Genomic DNA, 12,400 nt, shown 5'->3' with positions numbered 1-12,400 from the left:
GCACTCACCCCAAATCTCCCCCTAACTGACCTTCAGACTGGTCCCCCTTAGCTCATAACAAGGTTACAGATATATAGAAACATTGGGGTGTCACCCTGCTATAGTTCCAGGGGTACCCAGGGTACAAATAAGCACTCACCCCAAATCTCCCCCTAACTGACCTTCAGACTGGGCCCCCTTAGCTCAAACCTTTGCCATCCTGGTCAAATGAAAGAAAACCACATGATGATGGTAAAAGGCTTTTATTGTGATCAATTAAAAAGTAAATAAATCAATATAATTTGGACATAAATGCTGTTCTAAAACTCTTCTGTATTCCTTACAGTCATCAGTTTGCCTTTTTTCCCGCTCTTAAGATTTATTTTTTTAAAAATAACGACCCCGGTGAAAATATTCCTCAGTAAATGGATAAATAACGATGGGTTATAGCACAGCATGTTGTATCTGTTACATCTCCAGAAGTCTCGTAGTGAAGGACCAATGTCTCGGCCACAGGTGCACCGGGTAAGTCCTTCAAAGTCTCTATTGTTCTATCGTGGAAAAAAAAGAGGAATTTATAATTTCCAAACATAATCCATGAAATCAGGTCCTTAAGCAAAGCAATTTTGGACCATGTGATAGTCCCTTCTGTAAATTGTCCAATAAAGTTCCCTTGGGATGAAGAAGCAGCTCATGAAGTGTTTCTTCTCGAGAGAGACAAGTTGGGCTGAATTGTACAATGTTCCATAGCTATGAAATATAATTACTATGCAATTAGACTGTACATACATACATATTTTCATAAATACATCAGACAGGGGGAGGCCTTAGTAGATGGCAATGGATGAGGTCGGACTATTCGGTAGATTCTAGAACCCAAATTGAAAAAGAAAGAAGAAAAATTATTGACTACTTTGATGCCGTACAAAAATGGTGGTCGGGGGGTGTGGGGTGGAGAATTGAAGGTTTACAATAAAGTAATTAAAAGTGTTTGCCAATGTAACGAGGATAAAAGTTTGTGGTTCACAACACTGAGAATGAGCCATTGCAGGGAGCTAGAAATGCACGACCCCCCGGTTGTTCAGTGGGAGCACTAAGCCTTGTAAGCGTGGCGCCCAAACAAGGCCGGCGAATGTGATCATAGACGAAGGGCCACAAGAAACTCCCAAACATCTTCCTCTTGATAAAGACTTTGGTAACTGTCTGTTGTAGAAGACAGAGCTGCAGACAGAGACTCTGTTGTAGATGAGGAGGGGCTGCATTAGACTTTCTCTCCATTAGAGAGTCCACTGGGTTAGAACTTTAGTTATTGTGAAGACAGTCCAAATCCACTGAGCAGCAGACACTTCCATTCTGTTTTAGAGACAAAAAAAAGAAGAAAAAACATTGTTGGATACAATTTTCTGAGAAAATACAATAAAAAAGTAACAACATAAGCATGAAAATATGTGTCCTTCACTCGCTCACCAATAACGGCCTTGGCAAAGGGGATATCGATCATGAGCTGGGCTTCACTGGGACATATATTCTCAATTAATGGAACCAACAATTCTATTGAAATTTTGGATATTGGTAAAAATTACTATTTGACAAGCAGCAATTACTTTTTTTGTGTTGTATGAAGAACCTGCAAGATTAGACGAGGCTTTTACCGATGAAAAAATACAAGACTAGACTAGGCTTCTACAGATGAAAACCTACAAGACTAGACTAGGCTTCTACAGATGAAGAGCAAGAAGATAAGAGGGGTCATTTATAAAGACCATGGACAGAAGTTCAAGAGAACTAAGGAGTGTAAGAGCAGGTTCATTAAACTTCATGTTGTATGAAGAACCTACAAGACTAGACTAGGCTTCTACAGAGAGAGAGAGAGAGAGAGAGAGATAGACAGACAGACAGACAGACAGACAGACAGACAGACAGACAGACAGACAGACAGATAGATAGATAGATAGATAGATAGATAGATAGATAGATAGATGATTAATAGAAAGAAGATAGATAGATAGATAGATAGATAGATAGATGATAGATAGATAGATAGATAGATAGATAGATAGATAGATAGATAGATAGATAGACTAGGCTTCTACAGAGAGAGAGAGAGAGAGAGAGAGAGAGAGAGAGAGAGAGAGAGAGAGAAGATAAAAGGGTTCATTTATAAAGACCATGGACAGAAGTCCAAGAGAACTAAGGAGTGCAAGAGCAGGTTCCTTCAAGTTCATACAGTGATCACTGCTGTCCAGGGTCTTGCTACACTCTCCACCTTGTACCAGATTAAAACTATGGTGGCACCCCCTAACTTGTGTATTTCATCGTCTACGTAGGATAAGAAGACCCTATAAATACACAGGGAACTACTGAGAACTGCCAAGAGTCATTACATACATAAGAACATATATCAATATCAGACTAATTTCATATGAACCCACCAAGGTCGATGCCTACAAGTTCCAATACTCCACAAGTGAACTCTCCAAAACATTTTTCCTTCTCTCTTCACTCCTCTTCTTTATTCTCCTCTTCCATTCTCCGTACATCAATCCCTTCCTCCATCCCACCTCTTTGTTCTCATACAGTAAGAAGGAATGACCATGGTATTGGCGTATAAAGCCACACGGCTGGGAGAACAGGAGGTCAACTGAGCCCACAGGGACATTTCATCTCGTTCATCATCAACGTATCAAGAAAACCAAAACCTGAAAATCCCCCAGATACTTAAAGTTCGGTACATTTTAGATTTTCCTACAGGTAAAGTGTTAATTTGTCCCAAGTTGATAACCTTAGGCTGCTATTAATTCCAACTAAATATAATTAGGTCGCTTTCTGCACATTTCCCTTGGCCAAATAGAAAGCTGTCACTTTTGCCCACAAGGTGAGTTTGGATAAAATGTTGTCAGCTTGGAAATTGTTTGTGGGGAAAATAATCTCTGTTCTTAAATCATATAGAACTGCATATAATTATGGTCACATAACTCTTCGCTCACCCCCCTATCCTATCAAGTGAATTGGACTCCAGCTCTAGAAACCAACTGACAAGTTATATTTAGGCAAAGAAAACTCCAAATATTAACATTGGTCTGTAATGTCTGTAAGTTCCTCCCGCACTCGAGAACAGACGCAACGTTTGTCAGTTAATTACGGCTGCAGATGTTTCTCTAAATGTTTCTCTATGGCACCAATGTTATCAAGTTATCAGATTCAATAAACACGCAGTCGGGGAGAAAACGGTACATCTGCCTCTTGCTGCTAACGGGAAAATACTATTTATATGATTTGTTTTATTTTATTATTTTCCATGTTTTTTACATTGTAGAAATGTTCATTTTCATGTTATTTGTCTCCATCCCCCCCTTTGCACCAACTAAGCACTAACTCATAACAAGGTTACAGATATATAGAAACATTGGGGTAACAGTCACCCTGCTATAGTTCCAGGGGTACCCAGGGTACAAATAAGCACTCACCCCAAATCTCCCCCTAACTGACCTTCAGACTGGGCCCCCTTAGCTCATAACAAGGTTACAGATATAGAGAAACATTGGGGTAACAGTCACCCTGCTATAGTTCCAGTGGTACCCAGGGTACAAATAAGCACTCACCTCAAATCTCCCCCTAACTGACCTTCAGACTGGGCCCCCTTAGCTCATAACAAGGTTACAGATATATAGAAACATTGGGGTAACAGTCACCCTGCTATAGTTCCAGGGGTACCCAGGGTACAAATAAGCACTCACCCCAAATCTCCCCCTAACTGGCCTTCAGACTGGGCCCCCTTAGCTCATAACAAGGTTACAGATATATAGAAACATTGGGGTAAAATCACCCTGCTATAGTTCCAGGGGTACCCAGGGTACAAATAAGCACTCACCCCAAATCTCCCCTAACTGACCTTCAGACTGGGCCCCCTTAGCTCATAACAAGGTTACAGATATATAGAAACATTGGGGTGTCACCCTGCTATAGTTCCAGGGGTACCCAGGGTACAAATAAGCACTCACCCCAAATCTCCCCCTAACTGACCTTCAGACTGGGCCCCCTTAGCTCATAACAAGGTTACAGATATATAGAAACATTGGGGTGTCACCCTGCTATAGTTCCAGGGGTACCCAGGGTACAAATAAGCACTCACCCCAAATCTCCCCCTAACTGATCTTCAGACTGGACCCCCTTAGCTCATAACAAGGTTACAGATATATAGAAACATTGGGGTGTCACCCTGCTATAGTTCCAGGGGTACCCAGGGTACAAATAAGCACTCACCCCAAATCTCCCCCTAACTGACCTTCAGACTGGGTCCCCTTAGCTCATAACAAGGTTACAGATATATAGAAACATTGAGGTGTCACCCTGCTATAGTTCCAGGGGTACCCAGGGTACAAATAAGCACTCCCCCCAAATCTCCCCCTAACTGATCTTCAGACTGGAACCCCTTAGCTCATAACAAGGTTACAGATATATAGAAACATTGAGGTGTCACCCTGCTATAGTTCCAGGGGTACCCAGGGTACAAATAAGCACTCACCCCAAATCTCCCCCTAACTGACCTTCAGACTGGGCCCCTTAGCTCATAACAAGGTTACAGATATATAGAAATATTGGGGTAACAGTTACCCTGCTATAGTTCCAGGGGTGCCCAGGGCACAAATAACCACTCACCCCAAATCTTCCCCTAACTGGCCTTCAGACTGGGCCTCCTTAGCTCATAACAAGGTTACAGATATATAGAAACATTGGGGTGTCACCCTGCTATAGTTCCAGGGGTACCCAGGGCACAAATAAGCACTCACCCCAAATCTCCCCCTAACTGACCTTCAGACTGGGCCCCCTTAGCTCATAACAAGGTTACAGATATATAGAAACATTGGGGTGTCACCCTGCTATAGTTCCAGGGGTACCCAGGGTACAAATAAGACTCACCCCAAATCTCCCCCTAACTGGCCTTCAGACTGGGCCCCCTTAGCTCATAACAAGGTTACAGATATATAGAAACATTGGGGTAACAGTCACCCTGCTATAGTTCCAGGGGTACCCAGGGCACAAATAAGCTCTAAGCCCTACAGTATATGGATTTAATGTTGAAAAAGATCACAGCTTGCAGTAAATATATTATAATTATGGAATTCAATGTTCCAGGTTGAACAAAGCACTTGTTCTTGGATTTGCATTAGAGAATCTATAGAGATTCTCAGAACACGGTGCTGTAGTTTTTGGCAGAACTTGAGAGCTACTTCATTTTTCAGGATGAACAGAACACATACAACCTGCAACCTGTTTGTTGTATCTGAGAAGACACATCATGAATTCCAGTGATAATTTACAAGAAGGCCAATAAATAATAAAATATTGGCACCCAAGACACTCAATCACCACCACTAACTCAGCACTTGGTCCACCACAAACCACCCTGTTGTTCAGTCCCCACAGGTTCCTCACCATTAGCTCCGTCCCACAACTGATCATTCCCCTTTATTGGTTTTCCTTGCCTCAAAGGTGATCCAATAAAAGAGGGGGGAAGAGGTGGGACAGTCTCAATTTCACTTGGCAAAGATCAACTGGGGGGTATGGAGGACTCTCCATTTTAACAGTTGACCTCTCCAGTGGATGTGGTTGTATCTTGGTTCCTGTGACTGCAGAACTCCATCACTCACAACTTCCCCATCACCAGAGAGGCTGGTGTTTACTTTCACTTTAAAATTTCAAAATGCCTTGAAAAACAACCCATCAAAACTACTCTATCTGCCAATTTGTGCAGGCTCACTTAGACAGCCAGCGGTCACATTCCTGGTGGTCTCTCACTAAGTGCGTCATGAAGCTTGGGCAAATCGTTTTTAAAGCACTTGAAGCCCCCCAACCAACCAATGAAAGTGCCTGATATGGTGGTCACCAACAAAAGTGAGCCTGCCCAGCTTGATAGATTTACAGCACAGCCGGCTGCATATTAATACTTTTATTATGGGTAACTATTTTTTGAACATGGTTTTTAACTACAAGATAGATCCTCTGAGGCCAATACTGTGATTAATTCTCTTTATACTGTAACATGTTGTTTTCTTCCATTCCATTCTGCACACTGGCTGGGAAATCAAGACTTTATATTTGCTGGAGAGACATCTCGGTATCAATGGAAATCGTCGTGACGTAAGGAATTCTGCCCGGATAAAACAGCGGCGGTCTCTGAGGACACTCACTTGAGGCGGAGCCGAAATCTACAGCGACCCAAGAGATCCCCTCGCTGCTACTTGGAACTTGCAACTTAAATATTCCCTGCCTCCGACTTCTTACAGCATTTTATATAACCCGACTACTGAGCTCACCCCCAATCCACAGAAATGACGGAAACGTACGGAATAGAAAGAGTTCGTCAAATGGCGAATGGGATTTTGGCCTAAAATAAAAAAAAAGTCTAAAATAAAAGTCTAAAATAAAAGTCTAAAATAAAAGTCTACAGTCAAGTATAGAGGAAAAGGCAAGCACAGCCGGACGTCACTTGGTATGGATAAAACTTCAACTTTATTTCAAATGCATTAAAACCAGAATGTCCTGACGCGTTTCGTATCTAGGCGATACGTAGTCATGATGCCTATGACTACGTATCGCCTAGATACGAAACGCGTCAGGACATTCTGGTTTTAATGCATTTGAAATAAAGTTGAAGTTTTATCCATACCAAGTGACGTCCGGCTGTGCTTGCCTTTTCCTCTATACTTGACTGTGCACACACCCCCTGCTACGGGTTCGGGGCGATGCACCCGGACCACTAAAGACTACGGGTGAGTGTTATTCCTTTTTTACATCAGCGACCGTTTACTTGAATCAAGCGCTGGACCTGGGGTTTCTACACCCAGGTCACGTCTGTTACCGGGTGAGCAGGGTTTTCTTACCTTTCATCCGATTAGATAATTTACGTACATCCACTTCGATTCATCGCGGAACTGTGCAGCTGTTTCGTTCATTGTTAATTAAAATAAAAGTCTAAACTAGAGCTCACGTGTTCTTTGTGTGACGTGCGAGAGCTGAGCATGATAATTATATATTAATAAACAGATTTAATTATGATTTGATGCTTATTGGGTAATGAGTTACTAAAGGAACTGGCACCAGACAATCTCCTCCGCAAGAAGCCTGGTTTTTAGGGTACAAGTCTCTCGTTGGTGAACCCAAATGTGGAAAACAAAAGACTGGTTGATGGAAAATTAAGGCGCAGAAGAGAAACAAGGAAATAGGAAGGAGGAAAGAAAGAAGAATCCTGCAGAGATACGTGGGTTGTTACCTTGCATTTACAGGTGGTACACGGTGATCCAACCATCGTCCATACTGAGCCCCCCAGCCGTGTAATTCCTTGGGGGTCCTGACAGGTTTTGCTGATGTCGTAGGGGTCGCTGTCTGATATACATGGGTCATCCACACAGTGAGAACAGCACTCCCCTTCAGAGATGGTCGTGTACTCACAGGTCAGAATTGGGCAGGTGAGGGGCCAACAATCGACTTCTCCCTCCTACAAATAATGAATTAAAATATCATTTACAGTAGGGGGTACATTATCCCTTATAATACATGAGTGATACTCAGAGTTCCCTGTATAACTCAGCCTGCAGCCTTGTGTCTTTATATGGTCACAGAACAACCCCTCAGTGACTTCTAATATCCTTATCATTTACAGTAGGGGGTACATTATCCTTATAATACATGAGTGATACTCAGAGTTCCCTGTATAACTCAGCCTGCAGCCTTGTGTCTTTATATGGTCACAGAACAACCCCTCAGTGACTTCTAATATCCTTATCATTTACAGTAGGGGGTACATTAACCCTTATAATACATGAGTGATACTCAGAGTTCCCTGTATAACTCAGCCTGCAGCCTTGTGTCTTTATATGGTCACAGAACAACCCCTCAGTGACTTCTGATATCCTTATCATTTACAGTAGGGGGTACATTATCCCTTATAATACATGAGTGATACTCAGAGTTCCCTGTATAACTCAGCCTGCAGCCTTGTGTCTTTATATGGTCACAGAACAACCCCTCAGTGACTTCTAATATCCTTATCATTTACAGTAGGGGGTACATTATCCCTTATAATACATGAGTGATACTCAGAGTTCCCTGTATAACTCAGCCTGCAGCCTTGTGTCTTTATATGGTCACAGAACAACCCCTCAGTGACTTCTAATATCCTTATCATTTACAGTAGGGGGTACATTATCCCTTATAATACATGAGTGATTACTCAGAGTTCCCTGTATAACTCAGCCTGCAGCCTTGTGCCTTTATATGGTCACAGAACAACCCCTCAGTGACTTCTAATATCCTTATCATTTACAGTAGGGGGTACATTATCCCTTATAATACATGAGTGATACTCAGAGTTCCCTGTATAACACAGCCTGCAGCCTTGTGCCTTAATATGGTCACAGAACAACCCCTCAGTGACTTCTAATATCCTTATCATTTACAGTAGGGGGTACATTATCCCTTATAATACATGAGTGATACTCAGAGTTCCCTGTATAACTCAGCCTGCAGCCTTGAGCCTTTATATGGTCACAGAACATCCCCTCAGTGACTTCTAATATCCTTATCATTTACAGTAGGGGGTACATTATCCCTTATAATACATGAGTGATACTCAGAGTTCCCTGTATAACTCAGCCTGCAGCCTTGTGCCTTTATATGGTCACAGAACAACCCCTCAGTGACTTCTAATATCCTTATCATTTACAGTAGGGGGTACATTATCCCTTATAATACATGAGTGATACTCAGAGTTCCCTGTATAACTCAGCCTGCAGCCTTGTGCCTTTATATGGTCACAGAACAACCCCTCAGTGACTTCTAATATCCTTATCATTTACAGTAGGGGGTACATTATCCCTTATAATACATGAGTGATACTCAGAGTTCCCTGTATAACTCAGCCTGCAGCCTTGTGTCTTTATATGGTCACAGAACAACCCCTCAGTGACTTCTAATATCCTTATCATTTACAGTAGGGGGTACATTATCCCTTATAATACATGAGTGATACTCAGAGTTCCCTGTATAACTCAGCCTGCAGCCTTGTGCCTTTATATGGTCACAGAACAACCCCTCAGTGACTTCTAATATCCTTATCATTTACAGTAGGGGGTACATTATCCCTTATAATACATGAGTGATACTCAGAGTTCCCTGTATAACTCAGCCTGCAGCCTTGTGCCTTTATATGGTCACAGAACAACCCCTCAGTGACTTCTAATATCCTTATCATTTACAGTAGGGGGTACATTATCCCTTATAATACATGAGTGATACTCAGAGTTCCTGTATAACTATAAAACAACACAATAATGTTCTTTAAACCTACCAGGCATTGGCACTGTTGGCAGCCATAGGTCCAGTTGTCTCCGCTATGATAAACCTTGTGGCCGGTCTGATCCAGACATTGGCTAGTGACTCGAGTGTCGCACTCTGGGCAGCAGAACAGATCGACGCTGGGATTTTGGCAGTCGCAGGCCGTCCTTCGGCAAAATATTTTCCCATCCTATGGAAATGAAATTTGACGGGAATGAAAGGATATCCCTGCGGCCGTCACAACACATTTGTCTCAGCCGTAATATTGAGGAGGGCAGCGGGTGTCATTATGGGAGACTGACACTGTAGGGAACTCATTAAAGGGAAAGTGGACCCTATGTTCTCTATGACTTCCCATTCTGCAGATAAGTTCTTCATTGCACTTAAACATGCACCCCAAACATTTTCACCAAGGCTCCATTGCTCTTTTCTAGTTTGTCTGGATGAATTGGGGTGCAAATATGTCATTCAGGGAACGCCTGGAACTAGCAGCACCTTAAAGGTGCCAATAATTCAAGGATTCCATCTCAAGGTGCTATGAATGTGGCATGAAGGTGGTTCCAAATCCTGGGCCCCGTGTGCTATTAAAGGTGCAACTGGCAGATGGGTGCAGAGCAACTGTGCAACGGTTATGTGCATTGTGCACTGCAGTTTTGCATGCCTTAGAGTGCTAGCTCTTGCACCGGAGTCCTTATATCTGTAACAACGTATCACTTCAGCCTCTGCATAGAGATGATTAAAGATCGGCCATCAACTTCTCGCTGGGCCATTCCGGTGGTTAAATATAACATTATTCACCCTTATCTAATTAAAGACTTTTTATTTCCAAGTTAAACTCTCTCTTTGCCCCTAAAAAAAAAAGGGAGAGCGAGGGACTAAAACGGAGCGAGTGCTGCAGGGCGAGTGCGGAGCAATTTCACATTTCATCAATTATGTGAATGAAACGTGTAAGAAGTTTCCTTGTCTCGGAGACCTGCCAGAGCCGCACTTCACACTGTCTCCTGGAGAACGGCACAAGGAAATCATTTTCAATGAAAGCGCCCCATTTAGGTGGCCGTATCAATTTAAAAGGAGCACTTCATTAAAGCCTCCGAGACAGCGAGTTGTGGAACATCCAATGTCAACTGTTCACCTTCATCCTTTTTACTGCTTTTTTTTTCCTCCTCTCGTCCCACTATTGGGAAGTTCATTAGCAGAACAGCACTTGGGGGGTATTTTTAGGGTAAATCAGAGATGGCAAATGCCTCTGTCTATCTGCTGAGCCTCCGCCACTTGCCCTCAATATATCTTTGGCTAAATATAAATTGCAAGTAATTACATTGTATCATTATGTTACATATCATTAGTTTTCAGCAGAATAGCTTATTGTGTGCCCAGAACATTCCTTCTCTGTATATTTGTATTTATACATATGGGAGGAGGAGGTGCCATATTGATTCCCTTAGACAGTACAGTATGAGGGTATAGCTTATTGTGTGCCCAGAACATTCCTTCTCTGTATATTTGTATTTATACATATGGGAGGAGGAGGTGCCATATTGATTCCCTTAGACAGTACAGTATGAGGGTAAAGCTTATTGTGTGCCTCGAACATTCCTTCTCTGTATATTTGTATTTATACATATGGGAGGAGGAGGTGCCATATTGATTCCCTTAGACAGTACAGTATGAGGGTATAGCTTATTGTGTGCCCAGAACATTCCTTCTCTGTATATTTGTATTTATACATATGGGAGGAGGAGGTGCCATATTGATTCCCTTAGACAGTACAGTATGAGGGTATAGCTTATTGTGTGCCCAGAACATTCCTTCTCTGTATATTTGTATTTATACATATGGGAGGAGGAGGTGCCATATTGATTCCCTTAGACAGTACAGTATGAGGGTATAACTTATTGTGTGCCCAGAACATTCCTTCTCTGTATATTTGTATTTATACATATGGGAGGAGGTGCCATACTAATTCCCTTAGACAGTACAGTGTGAGGGTATAGCTTATTGTGTGCCCAGAACATTCCTTCTCTGTATATTTGTATTTATACATATGGGAGGAGGTGCCATTTTGATTCCCTTAGACAGTACAGTATGAGGGTATAGCTTATTGTGTGCCCAGAACATTCCTTCTCTGTATATTTGTATTTATACATATGGGAGGAGGGAGGTGCCATATTGATTCCCTTAGACAGTACAGTATGAGGGTATAGGTTTTTGTGTGCCCAGAACATTCCTTCTCTGTATATTTGTATTTATACATATGGGAGGAGGAGGTGCCATATTGATTCCCTTAGACAGTACAGTATGAGGGTATAGCTTATTGTGTGCCCAGAACATTCCTTCTCTGTATATTTGTATTTATACATATGGGAGGAGGAGGTGCCATATTGATTCCCTTAGACAGTACAGTATGAGGGTTTAGCTTATTGTGTGCCCAGAACATTCCTTCTCTGTATATTTGTATTTATACATATGGGAGGAGGAGGTGCCATATTGATTCCCTTAGACAGTACAGTATGAGGGTATAGGTTTTTGTGTGCCCAGAACATTCCTTCTCTGTATATTTGTATTTATACATATGGGAGGAGGAGGTGCCATATTGATTCCCTTAGACAGTACAGTATGAGGGTATAGCTTATTGTGTGCCCAGAACATTCCTTCTCTGTATATTTGTATTTATACATATGGGAGGAGGAGGTGCCATATTGATTCCCTTAGACAGTACAGTATGAGGGTATAGCTTATTGTGTGCCCAGAACATTCCTTCTCTGTATATTTGTATTTATACATATGGGAGGAGGAGGTGCCATATTGATTCCCTTAGACAGTACAGTATGAGGGTATAGCTTATTGTGTGCCCAGAACATTCCTTCTCTGTATATTTGTATTTATACATATGGGAGGAGGAGGTGCCATATTGATTCCCTTAGACAGTACAGTATGAGGGTATAGCTTATTGTGTGCCCAGAACATTCCTTCTCTGTATATTTGTATTTATACATATGGGAGGAGGAGGTGCCATATTGATTCCCTTAGACAGTACAGTATGAGGGTATAGCTTATTGTGTGCCCAGAACATTCCTTCTCTGTA

The 12,400-nt window shown here is 42.1% G+C and overlaps 1 protein-coding gene across 7 annotated transcripts in view; it reads right to left on the bottom strand.

The window, feature by feature from the left end:
* Nucleotides 1-226: 226 nt before the first annotated feature.
* The window catches only part of nell1.L (neural EGFL like 1 L homeolog), a 318,833-nt gene continuing 306,659 nt past the window's right edge, over nt 227-12,400 (bottom strand). For all 7 annotated transcript variants that reach the window (XM_041589242.1, XM_041589240.1, XM_041589241.1 and 4 more), the window contains 3 exon segments: nt 9,329-9,505; nt 7,253-7,477; nt 227-1,332 (listed from right to left, as the gene is read on the bottom strand). In XM_041589242.1, coding sequence (XP_041445176.1) covers nt 1,282-1,332; nt 7,253-7,477; nt 9,329-9,505 — 453 coding nt within the window. In that variant the 3' untranslated portion in view covers nt 227-1,281.

Source organism: Xenopus laevis, chromosome 4L, assembly GCF_017654675.1.
Source record: "Xenopus laevis strain J_2021 chromosome 4L, Xenopus_laevis_v10.1, whole genome shotgun sequence".
Taxonomy (NCBI): domain Eukaryota; kingdom Metazoa; phylum Chordata; class Amphibia; order Anura; family Pipidae; genus Xenopus; species Xenopus laevis.
The sequence above is the reverse complement of the archived record's forward strand: the minus strand, read 5'-3'. Positions and strand labels throughout refer to the sequence as shown.